At 32.5% G+C, this 26,250-nt stretch overlaps 2 protein-coding genes across 2 annotated transcripts; one reads left to right on the plus strand and one right to left on the minus strand.

Annotated features, from left to right (window-relative positions):
- Positions 1–5,136: 5,136 nt before the first annotated feature.
- On the minus strand, positions 5,137–19,992 carry LOC133187790 (protein phosphatase 1H-like). The gene is made up of 11 exons (XM_061323192.1): positions 19,882–19,992; positions 17,781–18,029; positions 16,826–16,976; positions 14,380–14,643; positions 13,130–13,242; positions 12,964–13,048; positions 12,333–12,451; positions 9,117–9,180; positions 8,597–8,704; positions 6,995–7,146; positions 5,137–6,079 (listed from the first exon to the last, which is right to left on the minus strand). Exons 2-11 carry the CDS (start codon positions 17,999–18,001, stop codon positions 5,947–5,949), a joined length of 1,410 nt encoding a protein of 469 aa, XP_061179176.1. The 5' UTR covers positions 18,002–18,029; positions 19,882–19,992; the 3' UTR covers positions 5,137–5,946.
- A 4,324-nt stretch (positions 19,993–24,316) lies between these two features.
- Positions 24,317–25,305, plus strand: LOC133188028 (uncharacterized). Its single transcript, XM_061323419.1, has 3 exons — positions 24,317–24,878; positions 25,032–25,086; positions 25,196–25,305. The coding sequence occupies exons 1-2, from the start codon at positions 24,317–24,319 to the stop codon at positions 25,070–25,072; spliced, it is 603 nt and encodes a 200-aa protein (XP_061179403.1). The 3' UTR covers positions 25,073–25,086; positions 25,196–25,305.
- The last annotated feature ends 945 nt before the right edge of the window (positions 25,306–26,250 follow it).

A 26,250-nucleotide genomic window follows, 5' to 3' on the forward strand; every position in this document is an offset into this window, starting at 1 on the left:
ATATCCATGAAAAAGATGACATACAGGTAATACATTCTTAGGGAATATTTTTCGACAAAAGTACCATTCATTCGCTTCACTTCTCTTCAGTATGAGAAATCACGTTTCCCCACGTTTCCAGATGCCCTGGCATACCCAACAAACTAGACGGTGATTCTTTATATTTACATTATTTTATATATGTGCAATAAAACTGTTAATATAGATAAAAAAAAATGCTGTCTAATAGATTTAGAATACTCGAGGCAACCTATGTTAATTTCACTAGTCCACGCCCACTGACGATCAGACACAAAGACAGCCGCTCGAGATTGGCATGCATATTAGGCTTCTGACCTTTCACTTGGCGAAATTTACATTCAGGTGTAATTATCAAGAAATCAACTCACCTAACTTTCAGAGAGTTATTGCAGAGAAAACAATTATATATGGTGGCACCGGACCTCGTTAATCCCGACGCTTCCATCCCGAATGAAATCGTCCCAATAAATAAATGAATCTTTCGGAAATTGAATCACTTCTCAAAAAATAAAACTATTTTATGATTATTCAAAGTCCTTAAATAATAGTTATTCAAACCCCTTTGAAAATTGTTAGAACTATTCAGCATCTACACATTGAAAATATTCTATTACGTGTGTAAACAAACTACGTATATTCATTACATAGGACTGCAAGTAAATGAATACTGCAAGCTAATAACTCAAACACGCGTAATCAGTGCAAGTATAGTAAACATTTACCGTAAACGTAAGCTATCTTCATGATTATCTTTTTTTCTTCAGGATCTAAGTTTAGATTTTGATTTAGCCATAGCGTTTAGAATACTGCTTGAATGTCACTAATGGTTATTTTTGCGCTATTTTTCAATTTCCCAACAGAGCTACATGTAAAAAAAAAAAGGCGCAAACTGCAGAGAATATGAAGATGAACACACAATAAAAAATATAAGAATGGATAATTTATTTATTTTGAAAAAGTGAATTTATACATTTTTGGCAACAAATATTTAAAAAAAAAATGCTACGAAAAATTACGGAGTGTATTTTTTAAGCGTTTAGAATAGCAAGTGTTTTCTACTACGTTTATTGAATCATAACATATGTATAAATAAAATATTATATAATTTTTATATAACTTAAAGAAATGGGTGAGATTGATATTTGCAGATCTAATAGAAGTTTATTTTGGATTTTTCTCCTATTATTACTATCTAGAAATGAATAATTTTTAAAGAAAAACAATTCTAAAGGGCTTGGAAACGGCATGTCTCTGTTTTTTTTTTTTAATTTGCATAACAAATGCGTCTTGGATAAAGACCACCAAATGTGGTGTAAGAAGTTTCACACGTGCACCTGGTTGCCATGGAGAGAAATCTATTGAATGTAACGCATTTTTCTCTGGTAAACTCAAACATAAATCATTGTATTATAAGAAAACTATTAAGGTATACAGGGCATATCATTGTTTATTCCAGAAATATCCCCACTTAAGAAAAGACGGGGTCTATGCAAATGTTAAAAATGAGAAAATTGATATTTTTTTGAGAAATTTAAGGCAAAAATAAAAACAAATCAAATCTTATGTGTGTTTTTATACTGCTGGATTAGTAGTGTGATTTCAGAAAAAAACGTAACGAGATATCATTACTATTTTTAGTAACATTTATTTATAAATAGACATGTTTTAGAAAATGTTAAAAAAAAAAAAATGATCGCACTATCAACCGAAACCTTGATGGTGCAATGATGCAATAATTGACCACCTGACCCTATCCAGATTCCATAAACATGCCCTGGATGTAAGGAATTTTACATCGGAGAAAAAACAACCACCACACTGTAAAAATTGTGTTTAGGAAATAAACACTTCTATTACATGTTTAGATCTAAACGTGTATAGCATTGTGTTTAACAACTAAACACTTATGTCTTAACATGTTTTAATTCTAAACGCGTTTAGAAATTAAACACGTTTTACTGTAAAGTGCAGAGTTATCTTCCCGGAAATGACACATATATTTGAACGTTAATTTGAGCGGCTATCTAAACAAAGAAAACACAACAAGCTAAGGTGATGTATCAATGAGAGTTATGACAAGGGATAACCATGACGAAATAGTGAAATACGTGAAAGGGCATCTTATTACTGCAATACATTAAAGGTTTGTTTTCTTTTTCTTTGCATTAATTAACCACGATGAGCAACGTAAATAAAGTTGACTTGGGATATCTTGAATTCGTTCATAGACTTGCAGGAGAGGAAATACATGTAATATTGAATGTCCTTAAAAACATCTATATTTATATCAGTATAGTTTCACTAAAAATTGAACATTTTTGTTTTTCTAAGTAATGTAAAATATCAGTGATAGTGTACTTTTATTACAATCTGGCTTTCTTTCCTACAGGTACTGTAGTCCAGATCGAATACACGTATTAGAGTACCTGGTTTCATCTTCAAGTGCAATTTTGTTGTTCCATAATCAACACTTTGAAACTTCATTTTGTGAAGACTACCGAGTTAATTCGACAGTGTTTACAATTATCCTCGTGCATTCGGAATGGGTTACTTTCTGGCAGTTATTGATGGGATATAGATTATAATATGTGGTGCTTTGGGACATGCTGAAAGTTAATAAAATTTGATATTTTTGTGATTGACATGAGGGAAACTCTGCAGCCGATTCAAATTATAAATGTTTATAATAAATATATATATAAATATACAATTTGTATTTTTAATTTAAAAATTCTTGAATAAAGCCTTTTAGAAATATTCAATGAAGTTTTGATATTAAATTGTCAGCTTAATATTTTTTTTCTAAATAAATTTGAAGATTAAAAGTTTGTTAACTATGTGTACGTTATAAATGATGTGTCTTTCTGATTGAATTGTTGAGACTAATCAAATCTATTCAGTTCTATCTCCTATATTATTTGTGTAATTAAGTACATATACATCGCACAGTGTCCATTGTATTGTATAATTAAATACATATCCCAACGTTCAGTGGCTTGATGGAAAATAATTAATATCGGTTACATATTTTGAAAATTTTGACAATTATGCGCATTGAAAAAACATATACTTTTTGTGCCTAAATTTACGAGAGTGTTTTGTTTTTCTGCAGGTACAAATTATACTTATGATGTGTTTAGACATTAAACACTTCTGCTGTTATGTGTTTAGAATTTAAACGCTTGTGTTTATGTGTTTAGATATATTTAATTTCTAAGCACACAAGTGTTTAAATTCTAAACACTCTCTAAGACATGTTTAGAAATTTTACATGTTTAGGAATTAAACATATAAAAAAGGAGGTGACAACAAAGTGTTTAGAAAAGTGTTTGAATTGTAAACACATTTTTTACAGTGCAAGAGGTAAGATATTTATGGAATCCGGATAGGGCCATGTAGTTCACTGTGACGTAGTGGTGGGATACCGATGATGCAACTGTTAATCAAATTCAAATAAGACATAATCAATCCTTTAAAGATAGTCTTAACAGTATGAAAATTATTTTTGTTTATTGAATAATTTCAATAAATTGTGACTACTAATTGTTGGTCACATTATGTTTATGACACTCTGCAGATTTTCAATCCATATTGAGCCGTCACGGTAGCTCAGCCGGTAGAGTGCTCGCTAAGTGAGCGGAAAGTCGTGGGTTCGAACCCCGGCCGCGACTGACGTAAGTCGATAAAAAATAGGTAGCAACTGCAAAAGATCGACTCAATATTTACACACTATATTTTTTCCATGTCCACAAATCTTTTCCTATAGTGTACAGAGGGTCTTTAAATCCTTACGTCAAAGTGAGACTGAAATCAAAAGTGAGCTCGCCTAATTTTTAAGACTCCTGTCAGTCAGGTCTCAAGAAACATCAATAAGAAAGAAAAAAATATTTCGTTCATAACAGTACAGTTGATCATGTGTTCCTTTTTCCCCTCAAGTAGAACACAGGGAACAAAATATAATTATTTCGATCCCAAAAAATCTGTCTCTTTAAAATACAATCAACATAAACTTGCAATGATATATTGTCTTTATACTTACAGGTTCTGTTAAAATGGGAAAATATTTCCTTCGAATTACAAAACTGTTCTTCATCAGAAGAATAATAAAAGGTCTGCTTGGTAAATGTAATTATAACAAACTAGGCCATGGAAAAATACATACAAGAAGAAAACGGTGTACTTTTATTAATAATCTTAACCTTTTGTCTTTATCCTTTGAAGACGACTTCTGTATAAATGAATAAAATGTCTTTTTAAATTATACATAGTGAACAACATGAACAAGACGCCTGCATTCCGTAATAAGCTTAAACCAAGAATAAAATCAAATGTTGAACTCGTTTTGATTTAATGATCTAAAAATCTACAAAATGTCTTTTATAAATCATTGTTATCCATACATTGACAATCTCACTTGCCCCAAAAACTCCACGTCCCTGAAATACTGCGACATAAAAGTAAACAATATCCTTGCCAACAGTCCTCGTACGTTGGCCTTGACCCTCTGGTATGAGATGTTCCAGAAATAGTTTACTAATTTTGATTTATATCACTAAGATTATATTAATAGCGTTGGCACTTGCACTTGACCTATTACCGAATGGATCGAAAATCTGAAGGTTTAACTATTCTCTAATTATAACGTGGATATTAATTATGATGTAAGTGCATGTATGAAAAAAAATATGAAGAAAATGTTCGAGTTACTGCATAACAGATATGTGAAATTGTCAGAGCAAGACTCTAAAATTTCGACTTTTTCATTTTGCTAAATTTTTCCAGAAACTATTGTCATTTGTCTCGATCCATCCTCTCGCTGCTTACGTTCTAAATATGAAGACTTCGAGTTTAAAAGTACTTGAGTTATCGTGCAATATAAAATTCTTCGAAGGATAGACATACATGTACATGTATATGAGAGGGGTGGGGTCGGTGAGGGTGAGGGTGTGCGTGCCACATGATATAAAATGATACCCGTATCTCATTTAATTACTACGAACATGACGAATACATGTATTACATTTAATTTTAACAATTTAAATAATAACTCTATAATAATACATGTACACACAAAACACCACCATCAACAATAAAGACGAATGACAACAAAAAGAAATGTGTTAAAAGTTTATTAAAACAAAAACAAAATGTGGAATTTATCACATCGTAAAACAATAAATCACATGATGTCAATCACACATAGTCTCTTTCTTTTTAATTAAAAAAAAATCAATATATGGATTGATTTGTTCTAGCAGCACTAATTCCATAATCACTTGAGCAGCATCCAATAATGTTAAAGGGGCATGGACACAGATTTGAAGTTAATATTTTTCACGATTTTCGGTACATGTTGCGAAAGCATATCAGAGCGATATATGATAAAAGCTTTATTAGAAACTTCATTTGTCTGAAATTCTTAAAAGTACAAATTTTGGGCGTGTTTGTTTGTCAAGCATACTTGCACTCTCTCAAAAAAAAAATATTCTAAGTATTTAAGAAAAAAAAAATAGAAAATTTGCAGTGTATTTATATAAGACATTAAAACAATAATCAGGTAAAGTTAGAATAGAAATGTGAGAAAGCAAAACTAACAAAGCAGTGTTGTCAGTTCGTGTTCAGTGATGTGTGCAGTTAGTAAACTGAAAACAACCGGTAAAACGGTAAAAATTAACTATAACAGAGCTTGTGTCCATGTTTACAAATAGTGCTTGATGTTAAAAAAGATTATTATTTTCATTGAATTTTAAGGATTTTCATGTCAGTAATATTCATTAAACTGATTTTAAAAAAAGATGGAATTTAAAATTGTAAACAAAACGACAATGTAACTGTGTCCTGCCCCTTTAAACTAAGATTTCAGAGATAAACGGCATCACCTATATTTACAAACCACATTATCATAAGATTTATATCGTACATGGGTCAGTGTTTTAGAGGTGTTACAAACACAGTAATGTCATCAAATGAGCCTGGTTCTCCATTCTTTTTCTTCCAGTTGTTTCCACTGAATGTTCCGCGAGCTAATGTCACAAGTTCCTCAGCCACAGATAAATATCTGTAGTAAAAATGAAATCAATTTTATATACATGTACATGTAAAAAATGATAATAATTCTGAGGTAGCAAAATAAATCCGTTCAATGTGCATGAAATATTGATGAAATATGAAAAATAATAATTCATTTTCATGTAAATACAGCAACAGCATATGGACAACCATTAATGTGGTGAGGAGAGCCTAATTTTGAACAACATATTGATAACAATCAAGATATATCCGTAATTATTCTACTACAGTTATTGTCGAAATCAAAAACATGCCGCGGACATTATTCTCCTAAAAATCTCGAACGTCATCAAAAAATTATCAGATCAGAAAATACAAATTAAACTTATATAGGTGAAATGAATATTTGACTTTAGATTCTCGTAATTATTTAAACTATATAGATGCTTCGTCTCCTGCATTCTAAACAGTGCGTATTGCTCAAACAAGCTGATATAGCTAAATGGGGCTGTTCCACGGACCTCCCCACAATATTTACACTCCGTGGTTTTACTGATAAAGAAATTAAATAGACAACCAATTTTGCTATTTTACATTAAGAAAAATTAATCAATATATGATACAAACAAAATAAATGATTAAAGGATATTTTTAATCCAACGAAAGTTCAAATCGTCTGCATTCTACTTGCTAACGCCTCGGCTTTTATATTTCAAAACAACATTTCTCGACCTTGGAGGTACTTCTGCATCATTCACGATAACACAAACTTCATTTCTTAAGTAATATACATAACAAGAAGACCAAATTGTCCAGTAATAAAACAATTAACATTGGCTAAAATACTTGCTTGTGATCAGTGCACTGAATATAAGGTATTGTTTAAATCGCTTTCGCTTCCTGTAAAAGTGAAGTACATTGTGTAGCTTCTTTGTCAGATCGTTAATAATGTCTGTTAACAAACCTTTTTTGGTTGTTTACATTGTATAGATGGAGTACGTCGCTCACGGATTTTCGGACCTCTTCGACTTTCAATAAATCCCATAAACCATCACTTCCTATCACCAAGACATCATTGTCATCTAAATCAGCTGTCTTTAGATCATATACACACACCTATCAATTCAAAGTTGTAAAACTCTCACATTTATCTAAAATACATATCAGGAAGTATATTCTATTATTATACTTTCATGTTAAATACTAAAATCTGATTGGTTTAGACGCATTTAACAATCCTTAATGTTACCCTCAGCGTTAGCAACACACTTGACAACGGGTAACATTACGAAAATGTCACATGCGTTCAAATCATGCGCGTACGGTTCACCGTAGAATTCTCAAAACGTCAGTTGTGCGTTTGAAAGAAGCCGAATAAACGACATCAACAAAAGTTTGCGTCCGATGTAGCTTACTTAAAAACAACAAATGACAGACGAAACATCCTTGCGAGTGCAAACTTTAGATGATAAAGGACTTTTTGAGTAGTAAACAAACAATAAAGAGGTTGGTAAATCTTTCGGAAGCTTTCTTATTGAGAAAAATAGAAGCGGAGAGTTTGAAAGCTTTCTAACCGTCAACTTAACGACGATCTCCGATTTTTTTTTAAATAAGACTTTCAGTATAATAAAATAAATAGTGCACGTTTTTGAGGGTAACAGTTGAAATTGACACCCCTCGGAAAACCATTGTCAACCTCCGCTCACGCGTCGGTTGACAATGGTTTTTCCTTGGGGTGTCAATTTCAACTGTTACCCTCAAAAACGTGCACCATTTATATAATATTGTTTTGATGAAATATTCTTTTACATTAAGTGTTTGTGAATTAATTCTCATTACAATTATGATAATATATTTTTTCCAAGTTGCTATTATAATGTATATGTTGAAAAAAGTATTAAGCTACTAATATTGGAAAGCAACAACTTCATCCCTCGATTGTAACATTGAAGTCTTTGACCACAACTATTATCGTAATGATTATCGGAATTGCTAATTAAAAGCTGAGTTAAATGAAACAAGTTTGAGGCGCCCTGCTCCAATCCACCACATTAAGTATGGGTTTTTTTTTGTTTTGTGTGATGTTGTTTAACATCCCTCTCGAGAATTTTTCACTCATATGGAGATGCCACCACTTGCTGGTGGAGGGCTGCAAAATTTGACCTATATATACTCGGCAGTGAGGTATCTTTTTCGTGCCAGCACTTAATGCGACACGGGACCTCGTTTTTTACGATCTCCACGTCCCGCAGTGGATTCGAACCCGCGACGTAAGGATGTATTTCGACTCTAGAACAAACTCTCTTATCACTGCGCCACGCGGGCGACCACATATTATGTAATGCAATTATATCAGTCTTCTATCCAGTGGAGTATAGAATATATGCAGTCGTTCATAGTCGTTTATGGATCAGATTAATACTTTTAATATTTTTTGCAAATTTTAATCCATACTTGCTCTCTATTAAAAAACTTTTCAGTAGTCATCGCATTGTAAATAACAGAATGAATATAAGAATTCCCTCGAATAAAAATGGTCTGTATATAATTTTAAAAAATAATATACTTCTGGAACTGCTGACAGGAATGGCTTCATGTAGATATTGGAGTCGTATAACCTCAGGTCGTGGTCACCAAAACCTCTAGCAACCCCAATTGTCTGCATCAATCGAGACTAAAACAGAATGAAGGAAATAATTAAATTAAATTATCCCAAGGAAAGGATTAAGCAAAAAAAGATTTTATTATCCTAAATACATAAAAATATTCAATTCTTCGTTCACATTAATCATGCAATATTCCACAATGATTATGCCTCCTGTACGTGTACGAAGAGTTTTATCACAGATTGTCAAATCATTTTTTTAAATATTCCAAAGTTAAAGTTACATTACTTTTGAGTCTACATTGTATATTAATATATGCATATATTAACAGTTTGCCACTGTGTCAAAGATAAAGTTTACGCAATCACCTTCAAAATGGAAAAAAAAATGTTAATCTAAACATTAAATTTTATTTTGCAAAATATTTGTTATTCAATAGATTACAAGACAATTCAGCTATGCGTAATATGATAAATTCACCTTATTTCCAGTACAGGTAATAAGAGGTACTTTCAGATCGTCTTGGTCAGCTATTTTGTAGCCCCTGTTTAAAACAGATCCACAAGATAGAGACTCAGTTGAAATGACTGTAATTTACGTAAACTAACTGATGGTATATGCTTTAGAACACAAAGTATACCATAATAACAAGATTTTGTCCGTTATACATGCGCATGTAATTTTTTATATTTAGGTTATTGTATGTGGAAGATTGAAAATTCCAAAAGTATTATAAATCCAAACATTATTCCTTTAGCATATAGATTTAGAACAAACTGAATTTTGTAGATTTACCCACACACAATTTCAGACACATATAATCTTTGACAACTCCGCCAACTTTCGTACTGACCAGTTAAATAACTCAAGGATAATAAAGTTGCAATGTTTGAGAGATTGTCGCAAATTGTGGAAATTTTACATAAAGTTTATGTTATGCTGAATTAAATTTTAATGTAGAGATTTAATATTTCACTTTCTTATATCTCATACAATAAACAGTTTGCTACGCCTACTATAGACATTAAGCTTCTTTGTTTGAAATCAACATTTCAAAAATTCTATATTCGATACAACCTTGTTTGCCAAAACAGTCTGCCGTTAAATCAAGTGTTATTTGATGTCTTTCTAACAAATTGTAAGGTCATTATTTTCACACTGAATTGTCTACGGATTTTTCCGTTTACCCGATTAAAAGTGCACACTGCGAGTGTGACCGGTCGACAGGGGATGCTCACTTCTCTTTGGTACCTGATCCCATCCCTGCTGTCAGAGGTCTATGTTGTATTGCTTAACTGGACTTTTTGAGTACGGTTACTATTCGTTATCTTCACGTTTCGTTCGTAACAAGACTGAAATTAGGTTTTGTTTGTTTGTTGTTGAACGTCCCTCTCGAGAATTTTTCACTCACTGGAGGACTGCAAATTTATATTATACTTGGAACTCATGGCTACTGCGACACGGGACCTCGGTTTATACTGTCTCATCCGAAGGACCGGTCTCCATGTCCCACAGTGGATGAAATTAGGTAGAACTAAGCATAACAAATTCAAAGAACACATTCCTAAGATCTAACGATAAAGTTGAAACTATAGTAACATGTATGAGTAAATGAAAATGGAAGGAGAAGTCAAGGTTTAGCAATTACTAACAAGTGCAAAAATTCCCTTTCTAAACATAAAAAGAACAAACTTCAATTACAGATGTCAAACAGGACCGAAAAATTTATAGAAATAGATCGTTAATTAATAATTTGTCATTTACATATAGAATACATAATTTTAACAGAATACAAAATATTATTTCCACGAAAGAAAGTATAAAGTACAAAATGATTCTTTTCCAGCATTTGTCTATCCTTTGAAAACTTGCCATTTATTAATACATTCACATCATATATGCAGTCAACAGTTTGGGATTTAAAATATGCTGCTAATGAGTTCAACTCGATCGTTTTACTCTATTCAAATATAGACTTTCTTTCATTACAATTCTTTTATGGTTTTTAAAAACTCCTACCAAGACAAAAAAAAAAATTAATATTCTTCATACAACACTGACCCATCCTTCTTGAGAAGTTTTTAAAGAAAAAGTCTCATTATTGACCTTGGTTTTAAAAAATATCTTCTAAAATAATAACCTTTTTCAGCAATCATTTTCTTTCTTCATCTTCTACAGAGTAAGCAACATGACTGATATTATAATATAACCTTCAAGTCCGCTTTGGCAAGGCCTCTTTAGTGTATTGATTTTCCATTGTTGATCATGGTTATTCTTAAAACTTACCAGCCTGACTGGTTTTCCCCAGGTCACTACTAACTATTCTAAATAAACTTACCAGCCTGAAATGGTAGGTACCTTCCATGATTACTGATTTTCCCAGGTCACTACTACATGTAACTATTCTAAATAAACTGACCAACCAGTCATTGAAAGACCTTCTGTAGAGTACTTGTTCATGTTGTTTTCCAGTGTTGCTCATAGACGATAAGGGATAACTAACAACTAAATTGTATGACAAACAAGATGACTTCGGCTTTTCCATCGTCGACTTTCATAATGTATGTACTAGTAATAAATTAATACTTAAGAGCTTTGAGTATGATTAATTCTTACACTTAGACAGGCCACTGACAGATACTATTAAATCATCATTGTTCGTGGGGACCAATGTTTGTGGATTTTGTGGATCACCCTTACCAACGAATTTACATTCCCGCGAACTTTTTTTTTGGTAAACTGTAAACTTATTGATTCATTGAATCCAACGAATAAATGAATCACCCATGAAATTACGTCCTCACGAACAAATAAAATGTTGCTTGCCCACGAACATTGACCTCCACGAATTAAAATGATTCCACAGTATGTTAATGTTACAGGGATTTCAACAACCTCTTTAAAGTCGGATTTTCGTAAATTCTATGACGTTGTCAGCAAATATAACCAAAAATTGGGTCGTATTTTGACTGATGTATTTCAAAGCAACTGTTAGGCCTTTGTTTTTATACTAAATTTGACTACAGAATATTCCATCTACCTAATCAATACACATGGCTCATGACAGGTGGGACCGGTCAACAGGCAATGCATACATGTACTCCTAGGCTTCCTAGGCACCTGATCCCACGTCTGGAATTTCAAGGAGTCCGTATTTTTCACCCTGTTCACAGATTTGTATTGTTTGTAGGCTTCTTTTGAGATCGATCAGTTTGTTATCTTGGTTTTTTTCATTACTCTAGAAAACTTACCAGACTGTCGTGGTAGGGCCTCTTTAGGGCAAAGGTTTATTAATTGTCATCTCCGATTATTCTAGAAAACTTACAGGCCTGCAATAATAGGGCCTCTACAGAGTATTGGTTTTCCTATATGAATCTGGCTTATTCTAGAAAACTTACCAGCCGGCCATGATAGGTCCTCTATAGAGTATTGGTTTTACTATATCACTCTCAGACTTTCTTACTCTAGAAAACTTACCATCTGGCCATGATAGGTCCTCTATAGAGTATCTGTTTAACTATATTACTCTGACTTATTCTAGAAAACTTATCAACCAGCCATGGTAGGTCCTCTATAGAGTATTGGTTTTACTATATCACTTCAGCTTATTCAAGAAAACTTACCAGCCGGCCATGGTAGGTCCTCTATAGAGTATTGGTTTTACTATATCAATCTGGTTTATTCTAGAAAACTTACCAGCCGGCCATAGTAGGTCCTCTATAGAGAATTGGTTTTCCTATATCACTCCTAGTTATCCTCTTCAGATACTCGTAACATGTAAACTCTTCATGTAAAAGGTCTGGCTTTGCCATACCCTGGAAACAAAACATAAATTATATTTAACAAAGGTAAAAAGTGGCTGTTAAATTCCGGTTTCCTATCATCAAAAAAAAAAAAAAAATGAAAATTTCTTCCTAAAATGCATAATACCCTTTTTCACCTTAACTCAGAGGTAAGGCTTCTCAAGCAATGTTAAAAATTTCCAACATGCAAGCCATGAAAAACACTCTTTGTAAATACTAATTCATGCTTGCAATAAAGAACCATCTTGTGAATACCATGCCACCACCATAGACGCTTATAAAAGAAACATACTTTATACATGCAGCTTTGTTTTTGCAGTAGTTTCATATTTTTGTTATTTTCACAGCACAATAATTCAACAAAAATACCAGTCTAGTTAATTTAACTTAAATAATCATTGAAAAATAAGAAGGAAAAAAATATTCATTTGTTGCAATAGTTGATTTCTTCAGAAAAAGGAAAAAAAATCATGAGTGAGGTCAAAATATTTAAAATAGTACTGACAGTACTGAGTATAACTTACTAGGGCAAGGATTCTGTTTCTTTCTGAGTAGGGAGTCATGTCCCTTGATAATCTGACTGCTCGGCCTTTATTATACACCACTGCCCTAATACAAGTGCCAAAAATGTTAGTAAACAATCCAACACACGTTATAGGAAAGTTATTCATTCAATCTTGGACGGCTTACCTGCAGTCCCCAGCGTTAGCCACAAAGAGTTTCCCAAAGATAAAAATGGCTACTATCACAGCACATCCTCCTCGTATTGAGTACGTTGTTTTTTCTCTCTTGATCTGATCATCCTAAGACAAAAATAAAATTTCTCAATTTTAAAAAGTTGAAATGTTTATCATGGTTTATACAGACTAGTTTTCAATTGCTAATAAATATACCTCAACTTGCAAAGATAACATTATTTTTTTTTAATCAAAAATGTAGAGAATACTTAATTCCTATTGTTTATCTTTTAATCAAATGTAATTGTGACATTCTCAGAGTTACCAATACTGTACTTTTTTCAAATTAATTTTTAAATAGTATTTTAATAGTAAGAACATATCTTCAATGCTTGATGATCCTGTTTATATAATAGATTGTTTTTAGTAGAAATTATTATATTATCAGGCCTAAATCAATATCAGAAAATAGACAGCTCTATGCATTTTAATTCAAAATTAATTTATACTTGTGTTTTCTTTTAAAGTTGAAATCTCCAAATATTTGATTACATCTTATTGCCTTAGATACATGTAATACTATATTGCTTGCATGTACATGTATTATCGAATAATGCAGCTAAAATTTCCATATATTCTATCACTTACTTCAAAACATCTTTTAGGTATGATTTATTATAATGCTGGTCATGATTTATCGAAGATTATATGTAAATAATATTTTTCATATGTTAAAAGTTTCTATTAGTCCAAGCTAAGAAACCCTAATAATAATTTTAAATATGTTTTTATTTACTTGATCAAAGTTTTAAATAAACAGTCAGCCTTATGACATTTTCCTAGTGTAACTAGTGCTCCCCAATGGTCCTATTATGCATAGTGAAACCTCACTCATCCTTCCATATATGGCAAGGTTTTGAATGTTTTGAATGATTGTTAAAAGAAATGTCCAAAAAGGCTTCTCTGGAGTAATTTTTCTATCATAATAACAGGTCCTTGCACTTATACCTACATGTAATACAATAACAGGAACAATTTACAATGAAATTTCAAAAAATCATATTTTTTTACTGGTGTTAAAGGGGTATTAAATTAAAAGAACCCCACATATATGAACATTTGGGATTTTTTTTTTCATGAACAACAGTGCATGTATTACATTTTAATTTATCTATAAAACATAATAAAGTTAAAAAAATAATCAACAAATGAATCTAACTATTTCTTCATGTCAAACACTTGGAAAATCAGCTTAGAATTTACCATAGCTATAAAAGATTCCTCAAGGGCTCCCACAATCAGACTATCTAGAGACACAACATCCAGTGGACCAAACTTCTCTGAGTCATGGCTATTTTTCTCTTTGTGGTTCTCCGGGTCCATGGACAAGATCTTGGCTTTCAGAACCTCTGTCTTGCTCTTCAGTCGATCAACAATGTGTTTGTGGAGAAGTTTGGATGACCACAGGGCTGCATCAGGACCCGCATGGCCGTCAAACATCCCAAAGTAGGTCAAGGTTAATTTATTCTATTAAAGCAAACAGTTGCACTGTGAAAGAAATGTTTAACATCTTCATTAAAAAAAAAATTGAGCTGAAAAAAAGCTCTTCAAATTTTTAATCCAATTTGCAAGATATTTCAATGATTGTTTAAAAATATTTATCTTATTCTGCAAATAATTTTCACCGAGTTAAAAGTTTTGACTTAGTTCATTCAAATTAGTATAAATATAGGCCCAGCATCGAACTCATTGCAACAGAAATTATTTTGTGATAAATGAAATCTTATATGTACAAAACAAATGAAGAAAAAAGTATATAAAAATCTAACGAAGGATAAGCATAATTTTAGCATGATGGGAATTACTAATAATAGAAAAGGGGCATAACTCTGATAATCCATCCAATACTTTGCTGAAGGAATAAAAGAAATTTCCCATTCCAAGGAAAAGATTTTTTCAGGATAGCCTTTTCTGATTGAAATATTTTTTGATATAGATAAACAGGTTATTACTTCATATAGATGATAGCAAATTTCAAATGAATGGGTTTTTATTTATTTATTTATTTTTCCTTGCTACTAGGGGTTTAACTGCATCTATATAAATGTATATAAATGTCATTATACACAGTTTAGGTCATATCCTCTTCAAAGTAAAAAAATGCACTAAACATTTAACAGGGTTGTCCCTAAGACCTGGGGGCCAGGGAATTTCCCCACCTTTAATGATGTTATCCCCTGGCTACTCTGATATCCCCTCTCAAACCCTTGTTAGGGGAGGAATCCCAGAGCCCCTTTTCCATTTTTCATGTCTCCTCCTATTTCAATTCTTAGGGACAACCCTGCATTTGACTAAATTTACTATAATAATAGTTGCCAACCTGGAGCAGTGGTGAGCATTTGCTCTACAGTCAAGAAGTAAGAAGTTGATCTTTATATCGTGGGTGCAGGGGGACATGGAGACCGGTCCTTCAGATGAGACCATATAAACTGAGGTCCCGTGTCGCAGTATGTACTGGCACAATAAAGATCCCTCGCTGCTCAAAGGCCGTAAGTGCTGAGTACAGATCTAAATTTGCAGCCCTGCACCGGCAAGTGGTGGGGTCCCAGTGTGAGTGAAAAATTCTTGAAAGGACATTAAACAAACTATAATAAAAAGAGTTATGCCCCTTTTCTTTTGTAATAATATAGCGCAAAATAATCTTTCCCCTCATCTGATTCTGTTAGGTTTTTTTTTACCACATTAATTTCTATATTCTAGAGTTCATTTATAACAAATAAATAAGTACTAAATTACACTAGTATGCCACAAGAATCAGGAATCACATTTAAGCAAGTTGACAACCAATGATTCATTTTGAAGTAATTACCTACATAGTATATCAACATATAATGTGGACAAACCATGCAATGCTAGAAAGAAAAAGGTGAAGATACTTTTTTACTGTTCAATTCTTTGTTTCCATGCTACAGTGAAGAAATGAGATATCTGTATATTTAAAGTTTGCTTTATCTAAATACATGACCCTTTCATCAGCATTTAAGTGATTTTTAATACACATATTTCTACCCTAGTAAAACAAAACTTGTACATGTATTTCAGTAAATAAGGATTCCAAAGTGTGCAGCAAAATTTCTACCCCATTATCTTATGTCTAGATGGCATTTTAAAGTTTTTCCTTCAGACCCTCTAAGATATAGATATACACTGTACTAGGGTGATAATTATGGAATTGATGAACATTCCAAATCCTGGGGCCCTCTTGAGTGTTAGAATTTGAACACTTCATGTATCAGGGGATGCCTATTTGATTCTGAAAGAGGAGGGGGGGGGGGGGGGGCAAAAATTTTCGTATCAGATTGCCAGTCAAGGACAGGACAGATTTATTTTCAAGATGATCAAAGACAGATTATTTATTTTCTTCTTCTCTGAAAAAAGTCTGACTAGCAAAAAATAAAAAAAAGGAAAACACCCAAACTCCAAATCTCTATTTCTGGGAGGTAGGTGGGTGGGGTAGAGGGGGGTGGGGGACAGATTATTTTATTCTCTTGCCAGTCAAGGACAGCTTATTAATTTCCAATATTTATGAGGAGAGATTATATTATTTCCCAAACCTGCAAGCCTCCCTCCCCCCAAATCATATGGTTGTCCCCTAATATTCAAAGCATATCCTTTCTATGCCTATCCAGTAAACTTTATTTTAACATACAGATATCCTTCCTGCTGCCACATCTGTCATTTGTATGGTTGTTGGGAAGTCCTCACTGGATTCAGTCAGTTCATGTGTGTCCAGATCCAGGAAGTACTGCTTAGCTGTAGCCTGGTCTTCGTTCATGTTACTTTTTCCACCATTGATACATCTGTAGAGACATAGTTCAAAATTTAGTACTCACACCTTTCATAATTTACTCATACTCAGTGATTTTCAGAGAAATAGACTGACATATATATATATTTCTAAAGGTCTCATACGTGTTTTTGAGCACTGATAAGTTAAGCAAAGGCCATATCAGCAATAGTAGTTAACATTTGTTATAAGTACAATCGAGTCACAAGCATGCGTGAGGTGAAGGGGTCGATGTACTGAGCTCATGTAATTTTAGGTTTTTAATCTTTTAATTTTTAATGGGCACTGTACATAGACACTCACCCCTCACGCAGAGTGCGATAAGACTTAAGTGGTTTGCACTGAACGGGAAGAAGAAGTAGCTTCCTTTACTTAAAATATATTCTCCTAGAGTACTGAATTTTAACATTTACATCAATCAAACTTTGTTTTGTAGTGATCAAAGCCAATTGAAAGGGGATATCTGAACCTTACAGTTAAAGATTCAAAGTTATGTAATATTTAACAGACTAAGATTAATTTTCATCTACTAAAATGAAGTTTTGTAGTTCTAATATGAATACATAAATTTCTTGTATACTACACAAATACTTAAAGAGGGTTGTCCCTAAGAAATGAAATAGCAGAGGACTTTAAAAAAGTAGAAGGGAATCTGGGATTCCTCCCCTAAGATGGGGTTGAGGGGGAATACCAGAATAACTGGAGGATTACTTCATTATAGGCAGGGAAATTTTCCCATACCCCGGGTATTAGGAGCAACCCTGCTAAAAAGACTAGCTGTTAATTCTAAATAGAATATCAAATTTATATTATATACTCTGCATATCCTGCATTGAAAGGAAGAACCATTGGTTCATTAGATGTCACAATGGGTCGAGTCATAAAGTCCTGGGACACTTTTAACTTCTCTGCATTCAGTCGCAGGAACTCGGGTCGACTGTACTCATATCTGATTGGTTTTTCACTCTCATCTTTGACCTCTGTGGACCAGACCTTGTCTACTGCTGTGTCTAGGTGTGATTTGAGACGTCTCAGCATATTGCTTGTTTGCAGTAAACTGAAGGATCTGAAGAAATAAGTATCTTTATAAATTACATCTCATTACTTAATACATGCATATGCACAAATAGATAACACAGAAAAAAATTCAGATATTCCTGAAAAAAAAAATATGTGCATGGTGCAAATGAAATATTTTACAATCTTTTTTATAAGTAAATATTGAGCAAAATTATTTATCACATCATTTATGCTGTATTTTCTCACAAAAAACAATATAATTATATAAAGAAGCAATAACACAGAGGTCAAGTTAACATTTAAATTATAAAATTATATAAATTACTGTGATTACCATCTTTATTCAGAAATATCATTAATTATAAGTTTATTTTACCATTGTTACTATGAAAATAAAATATTCCTTATGGGGATTTTATTTCAGCAATTTATTATTAATCCTGTTCATAGCTAGGGCTTAATTTTAACGTTCTTATATGTTTTTTTTTTTTTTTTTTTTTTTTTTTGTTTGTTTGTTTGTTTTTTTTTTTTTTTTTCATGTTGTTTGTTTTTTGTTTTTTTGTTTTTGGCAGTTCCCCCTTACTTGTATTAAAATAAGCATATAAGTCCCTTCTCATTAACATTCTATTAATGATGATTGACCTCAGACAGATATAGTTCTTCATTCATATTAATGTTTCATTTAGTTCCTTATCAGTTTAAGAGCTAGTTTGGAAATCATTAATTTATAGCTATGAGATTTTTAATTATTTAAACAGTTTCCTGAAAGTACTTAAATATTCAATAGTGAAGCCTAATAGCAATTTTGAATTTAGATAAAAAAGATTGAAGTTCAAGTAGTTTTATTTAATTAATAGTAAAAAAAAAAAAAGAAATAGATAAAAAGAAATGGTACAATTGATTGGTCATTTAATTCTAGAAATATTTCAAGATACTGCACAGTTTAGATAACATTAAGGACTTAATTCATAATAAATTCTTAAAGATTATATATATATATATATATATATATATATATATATATATATATATATATATATATATATATATATATATATCAGTAATCACCATGATTACATTATCATGATGTGTTTATATAGCCAGGTACATCTCTCATCTTCATATACAATTGTACAGGGCATGCATAGATGTATCTAGAGTACTTTGATTTAGAAAAAAAATAACTGTTTAATGCTGCATATGAAACTTTGACCAGTTATTGAGAAATATATATTTCAATTAATCATTTTGATACATAAAAACCTGTTAATTTATAGACTTTTCAGTAAATTTGTTATGTACAAAGTCCTATGGCAGGAAAAAGTTAACAAGTAAACAATCATTAAGAACCATTGAACAATTAATTCTTAGGTTATACATTTTCTAAACTACATTTTAAAACTGAAGACATGAAGAAAAAAAAAAATAAAGTTTGAGGTTGAAATATTTGAAGATTAGAACTAGTACATATAATTTAAAAAAAAAATGTCTAGTGTCTCTTATATAGGACCCCATGTCATTGTAATTGTAGAATGAACTATCATTTCATTTTTTTTTTTGCACGTTAAGATTGGGTTTTACAATTTTAAACAATGCAAACTATTACTAATATATTTAAAAATTAGATCACTTTTAACCTGTGAACTGGTGAACAGTTCGATATTAAACACTTATTTAACACTGTTTTAACTTTATAATTGAATTCTAGACTTGAACTATAAAATAAAAAGTAATAATTGAATATTTCCCCTTCGTAGTCTCAATGTTACACGATACCATTCCTCGTGAATTTGAGATATATCACTCTGCGCTGTGTCTAAAAGCAGAGATAATTCGGATTCTCATCCTGTTTCTGATTACTGGTATCTTTTATGTAACTTGATGACAATTTCACTTACAGTTTTCTTTATCTACGTCTTCTGATAATAACCGTCCATCTCCATACATCAGTGTCATTTGCTCATTGTAATTAATCGTGCAGACAACTGGGGTGGGCGTGTTCTGTTTTGTTTTGAGCGGAAGTGAACTGCACCACTGTCCAAAACTTGCGTTTCCGCATTCGAATTTTATTTGATAAGTTCTGATCGTGTACTAGACGCAACTGCAAAAGTACTGATTCTGTTACGCCACAGTTATTGCTTATATTCGAAATTTTAATAATAATAATTTAAATCACAACGATAACATTTGTTCAATATTCTTGAATGCTCTTTGATTTTTTTTTTTGGAGGGGGGGGGGGGGTCATACAACATTTGATGATTATCATCATAAACATCCTCCATCTTTGCCCACAACAACCGTCATCACTTTATCACTTTGAATTTACTAGTATTGCATACAATTATCGACGTAGTACGAATGGATAAGATTTTGTTAGTTTTCAAAGAACATTGTAATTTGCGTACTTTGAATATTGGAGAGAGAGAGAGAGAGAGAGAGCAAGTGAATCTGCCAGGTTATTTAATGTTTGGACAAAGAAAAGAGAAAGACGTTCATTCTCTTCAGCACTCAATGAATCAATTCCCTTAAATATAGGGCATGTGTAACTAAAATGTGAATTTTATCAAATAGTAAAATATCAAACCATTTTTCTGGTTCATATATACTTTGGACATATAAAAAACAATGATACATATCTTCTAATTTACCTCAATAATCACGAGGTCGGTAACCACTGTAATTTACAAAAATTTATAAAAGCCATAGTGCCAAACAATATATGTGCAAAATAATAAATCCATACCTCTTACAGTTCTCGAGATACATGTATAATGTGTGACAGACGGACAGACACCGGGTAAAGTTGATCCCTAAGTGCCGCTCTGGTCTGCAAAAAAGCCCCCCTCCCCCCCCCCCCCCCCGCGTTCTACTGGCCTGCAAGGAGTACTTTCATTTTTGGCCTTATGATTTTGACCTTGAAGTTTGACGTAATTTTCAAGACTCAAATTTGGCTGCATCTTACGTCCCATGTCGCAGTAGGTGCTGGCACGAAAAAGACCCCTCACTGCTCAATGGCCTTAAGTGCCGAGTATTTAACAAAATTTGCAGCTCTCCACCGGCAAGTGGTGGCGTCTCCATAGGAGTGAAAAATTCTCGAGAGGGACGTTAAACAACACACAAACAAAACAAAAAAAATCAAGATACCTTTCGAATACATGTATATGATGATGATTTTAACTCATGACCTTGAAGATTGCGCTACTCTTCAAAAAATTTAATCTTGGCCTTTCATATTAATTTTTTCATATGTGCAATACTTGCTGCAAGACATTCACAAACTTTTTGACTTTTGAACCGGTACATATTGCTTCCAAAATATAAAACATTTTGCATGATGGACAAACAAGCCAAGACAAACACGATAGATACAATAAGCCATAAAGCATTGCACCTCAATAATGCTCCGAAAGCGGGGAACCACAATTCTCTGAATTTGCTTATTAGGTTTCTTCCTCTAAATATTATGAATCTTTTTAGCAAGTACATGTATAAGCCTGCATTGAAGGTCAAGTGGCACTCATTAAATCGTGTCTACAATTTTATTTGCCAAGCCATAATAGAGGAAATAATTTTCCCATAAATACGAGGATTGTCCAAAAATCTCGCGGATTGTCACGTTTTTAAATGAATTAATATCAATAAACCTTTGAGGTTGACGCCAGATTAAGATATTTATCGATGAAGTTTCAGTCTGAACGAGTATGAAGAAATAAAGACTATAAAGTATTTTTCCTTTCATAATGCTGCATGTTTTTGTGTCGCCTGTATAGCAAAGCGATACTTAGGGATCTCTTTACCAGGCGACTGTCTGTCTGTCTATCTGTCCGTCTGTCACACCTTATATCTCGAGAACTGTAAGAGGTGTGGTTTGATATTTTGCACATATATTACCATGGTTACCGATTTTTGACCCTTGACCTTCACCTTTGACCTACTTTTCAAAATAGTTCATAGTGCCGAGATACAGCATATTTTTGACATTTAAGAGGCAAGTCTATGTTATTTAGCATGTGCACTCTTTGTCATTAATCATTATGATTAATACCAGCGTTACAATCCATTTGACTTTGACCTTTGACCTACTTTGCAAAAAAATACCCCGGACACTTTAATTTAACATTTTTTTTTTAAATTTTGAGATGCAGGGTTTTTATAATTAGCATTTATACATGCTCTTGAGTTCATGATGCTGTGCTTTGAAACTGTATGATATACAATTACCACAAACACTTATATTTTAAAAAATGATATTAAAATACATCGGGGTAGGTATTCCATAATGGATCGTATAGACTGACAAGTTTTGAGAGGCGCAAATAGTATCCAATACTCAGCATGGATGTGGGACAGATTGTCCATTTACACAAATGTGCATAAATAAATGAACGATGGCTAGGGCTTTTAAAATTCATTTAATGTTACAGAAAGATTATAAGGTCAAGCCGTGATGATTTTGATGATTTTAATGAGCTCTACTATACATGATTTACAAAATATACTTTAAAACGAAAGAACCGTCATAGGTTTTATCAGATTACTTTGCAAAAACACTTTCTTGATTGTACAAACCTTTTCTAAAAAGTTAGTGGACTCTTTGAAATTATTAGGGAAAGAGTCAGTGTGTTATTCAGAATGCCAATGCGTGTGTATTTATTAGAGATCCATGTTTCTTCCTCGTCTGATAAGTCTTATCCACTGATATTTTCTTTTGTTCCGATTTTTTGGTTAAAAAATGACTTATTTACTTAAATTTGGTAATTTTCGAGTCGATGAGTGCATCCTGACAAAAGTATCGATGATGTAACGTATCGAATGAAATAACTGTCCCACCTGCCGGTTTATGCGGAAACCAAACTCCCTCTGGTGGTAATAAATTCAAAAATTACAATATGACCATTTTTGTATTTAATAAATTTCTGTCATAGCCTATTTTGCACCATTAACTTATCAGATCTCAATCTTATCATGGTGTGTATCCAAAGCTAAGATGTGTGATAGAGCCATTCAAAGGCCAAATCTGAACTGAAGAAGTAAATATCATAGACTTAAGTTAAGAAATTGAGGATTTGAATCTAAATCATTACATTATGTATTTGAAATGTGAAACGCTCTCATAAAGACAGATCTTGATGCTCCGTTAAGTTTCTGAGAGTGGTTTGTGCTGGTATCTGTTGCATTTTTTCCTTTTTTGTTTTGGTTGGCTAGCTTGATTTTTTCTTCTAGTTGCTATCGCATTTATACTAATCTATAATTCAACTTGCTCAGATTTGCATTTGTCTTGATTTTAAATATATAAACCCTCCGAAAGAGATTTCCAAGAATTGTCTCCAATAGATTTCTTTAAAGGCATTTTGTAAAGTAGAAATTCAGAGAAGAGGTTACAGAGTTTTATAGATCTTACTTTTATTAGATTTGAATTTGATTTCCGTACTTTCGTTATACATACATGTATGTATTAAACGGATACAGGGATATTATTAAAAATACCGAAGATGTCTATTGTCGTGTTGATCATGAAAAACTGTAAATCCGGATCCGTCGTGATCGAAGTGTCATTGGACCGAAATAACTTCCGGCGAACTGAATGACATTTTCTGAGTCTGATTAAGGAATAGCCATCTCGGACCGAATCTGACACATCAAGTAGTGTTTGAATCTGACACATCAAGTAGTGTTTGAAACTATATCCCATAATTTTTGCATTTAGATTCTTCATCGACTCCACAATTATTTATATTTTATAAATATTAAGAAATTCATTTATAAAGATTTGTTTCTTGATTAAGTAGTTAAAATCAATAAAATCACTTCTAATGTTATTCTTCTTTATATATATACACAATGAATTGAATGATAATCACAAAAATGATTTATAACAATTAGACCGTTTACACACGTCTATCTTTGTTGGCACGTTTTTAGATCGGAGGTGTTTGACATTCTCGCCGAATTACGAATTTGAATCTAATGCGTAAACAAGTAATTGCATCATTATAGCACATTTATTATTGCCTTGCGGCTATCAATAAGTATGTTTACTAATCAATAGTCAAATTGAAATTTTGAATGGTATGTAACATGCACGAATGATTCATATACTGTAGACTCAAGCGTTTAAATTGGTTTACTCGCAATGGGTAAAGAATTCAGAATGACACGTTTGAAAGTGAGGTCTTATTCAAATATATGTCACATTAAATATAAATTATAAGGATTATACATGTATGAGAGTTACATAATAAGACCAGACTCTACATGTAGGCGGAGTTTGAACGATATAAGATGATATTTTAATCGGTTCATAGGTAGAATTATATTTCATAACGTTTACGATGTACGATTTCGTAAAACTTCTGATTTTTGTAGTTTTGGTGTCCTGTGTTTATGGACAAACGGGAAACTTTGTCAATAGACAAGGACAGACGAGATCCCAGAATTTCGGACAGTCTCATCCATGGGAACCAAGTTATAAACCAAGCGTGGACTACACATCACACCTGTTGGAAAACCATTATAATCAACTTGCTCAAAATCAACAAAAAGGAATTCCACCATACCAGCCAAAATATTCAGATCAGTATGGATCGGGATTTTCGAATCAACACCAAATTGGACCTGGATTTACCGACCAACGACTACAACAACACAAGATACATCACCAGCAGGTTGCCATAATACCGCCACCCATGAATACCTACTACAATGGACCTATTGGGGGATTTGGATTCGGAGGATCCGGTTTTGATGCACCAGGAATCGGATTTGGCGTTCATCACGCTCCGTTCTATAGACCAAATGTTGTTTCTCCCATGTTCGTGAATTATGAGCGACCAACGTTCATGGACAAGGTTGGACACTTCGTGAAAAGCGATGCCGGGAAAGCCATTGGAGCAAGTAAGATACTAGAATTTATATATAGATGTAATACTTATGTGATAAGGTATGTACATATTCAAATTATTATCATTTTCTTTCGTGATTATAATCTAGAAATTAAAGGAAAAAATTCAAGCCAGTGTTGCAAAAAATTTATCTTTCTTTTAATAGTGGCGGTAGGAACTCTTTTAGCCAAAGCTGTTAACAACTAACAAAGTATATATATGTAAGTAGATTCTCAACTGACATGTACTGCTGAGAACGTACCAGAAAACAAGTTTTAAATGTGTTTTTTTAACAAATAAAATTTTACATAAAGTCCTTTTATCTTTCAGGAATAACCTGAGTACAATTAAAAACGACAATAAGAATTAGCCATCATCCAGGTATCCTATCGTTCGATCATCTTACACTGTTATAATTCTACTGTTGTTTTCAATAAATGCTGAAGAAAAATAAATAGAGGATATTCAATGTTTTGTAGATGAATATGGAATTTATTTCACGAGTGGGACAGGATTTTTTTTATATTTTCACGAGTGCGAAGCACTCGTGATAGAGGTAAAACTGCAAATTTCTCCCCAAATATGTTGGGAACAAACCTGCTTAAACAATAACAATGAGAAAAACATGTCTAGGGTTTGTTTTTTCATTGACATATATTTTTTTTTCTTACCAATAATTCAACCAGAGTGAAAGCAGAAGCTCCGGACGACCATCAATTATTACGGACTAAATAAAGTTGACCCGCGTTGCATACATCGGTACTGCATGATGCTAAGTCAACCTCTATGACACATGTATATTTTACACTGGGGTAGCAACAGCACACATTTTTCTAAAAAAAAAAAAAAAAAAAAAAATAGAGAATCGTTTAAGAAAAGAGACGGTTTGGTTTTTGGAATGTTATATGTGATAACAGAGAAAGAAGAGTAAACGCTTCCCGATCTTTTCACATGCGAAAACATCTCCGGCTGACGTGACGTTAAAATGACGTAGCGATGCTGCTCCGGGTCGATAGACATATGCATGTTTATAATTTTATCGGAACTTATCTAATTATCCTATAAATAAGAAATTTTGCACATTTGTTTTATACGTTCTTTATAAAATGTTGACGAATTTTCATGAATTTAGCACTGTCCTTTATGGAGTTAAAGTAAATGTCTCAATGATTTCTGAACAGCCCTCGTACATTGTAAAAAAAAAAAAAAAAAAATACCGTACACATTTTGAAGAGTGGCCGTCATTATAAAGAAAATTATAGCATGTGTTCACAAATAGCCCTCGTACATATGGAAAAAAGTTAAAATACTAGTAACGAACAGTGGTCGATCTAAAAAAACCTACACACTATATAAATCTGTGATCATTTGATAAATAATGCCAT

Source organism: Saccostrea echinata, unplaced genomic scaffold (assembly GCF_033153115.1).
Source record: "Saccostrea echinata isolate AGI-Se365-2 ecotype Australia unplaced genomic scaffold, CSIRO_AGI_Sech_v1 ptg000015l, whole genome shotgun sequence".
NCBI classification, from domain to species: Eukaryota; Metazoa; Mollusca; class Bivalvia; order Ostreida; family Ostreidae; genus Saccostrea; species Saccostrea echinata.

Excerpts from the sequence above, each read along its gene's own strand:
- LOC133187790 (XM_061323192.1), bottom strand. The coding sequence starts at position 18,001 with ATGCTGAGACGTCTCAAATCACACCTAGACACAGCAGTAGACAAGGTC. Across the intron at positions 16,977-17,780 it reads TTCAATGCAGGATATGCAGA|ATGTATCAATGGTGGAAAAA; the intron begins GTATATAATATA and ends ATGTCTCTACAG. Across the intron at positions 9,181-12,332 it reads GGACCTACTATGGCCGGCTG|GGGCTACAAAATAGCTGACC; the intron begins GTAAGTTTTCTA and ends TGTTTTAAACAG.
- LOC133188028 (XM_061323419.1), top strand. The coding sequence starts at position 24,317 with ATGTACGATTTCGTAAAACTTCTGATTTTTGTAGTTTTGGTGTCCTGT. Across the intron at positions 24,879-25,031 it reads CGGGAAAGCCATTGGAGCAA|TGGCGGTAGGAACTCTTTTA; the intron begins GTAAGATACTAG and ends TTCTTTTAATAG.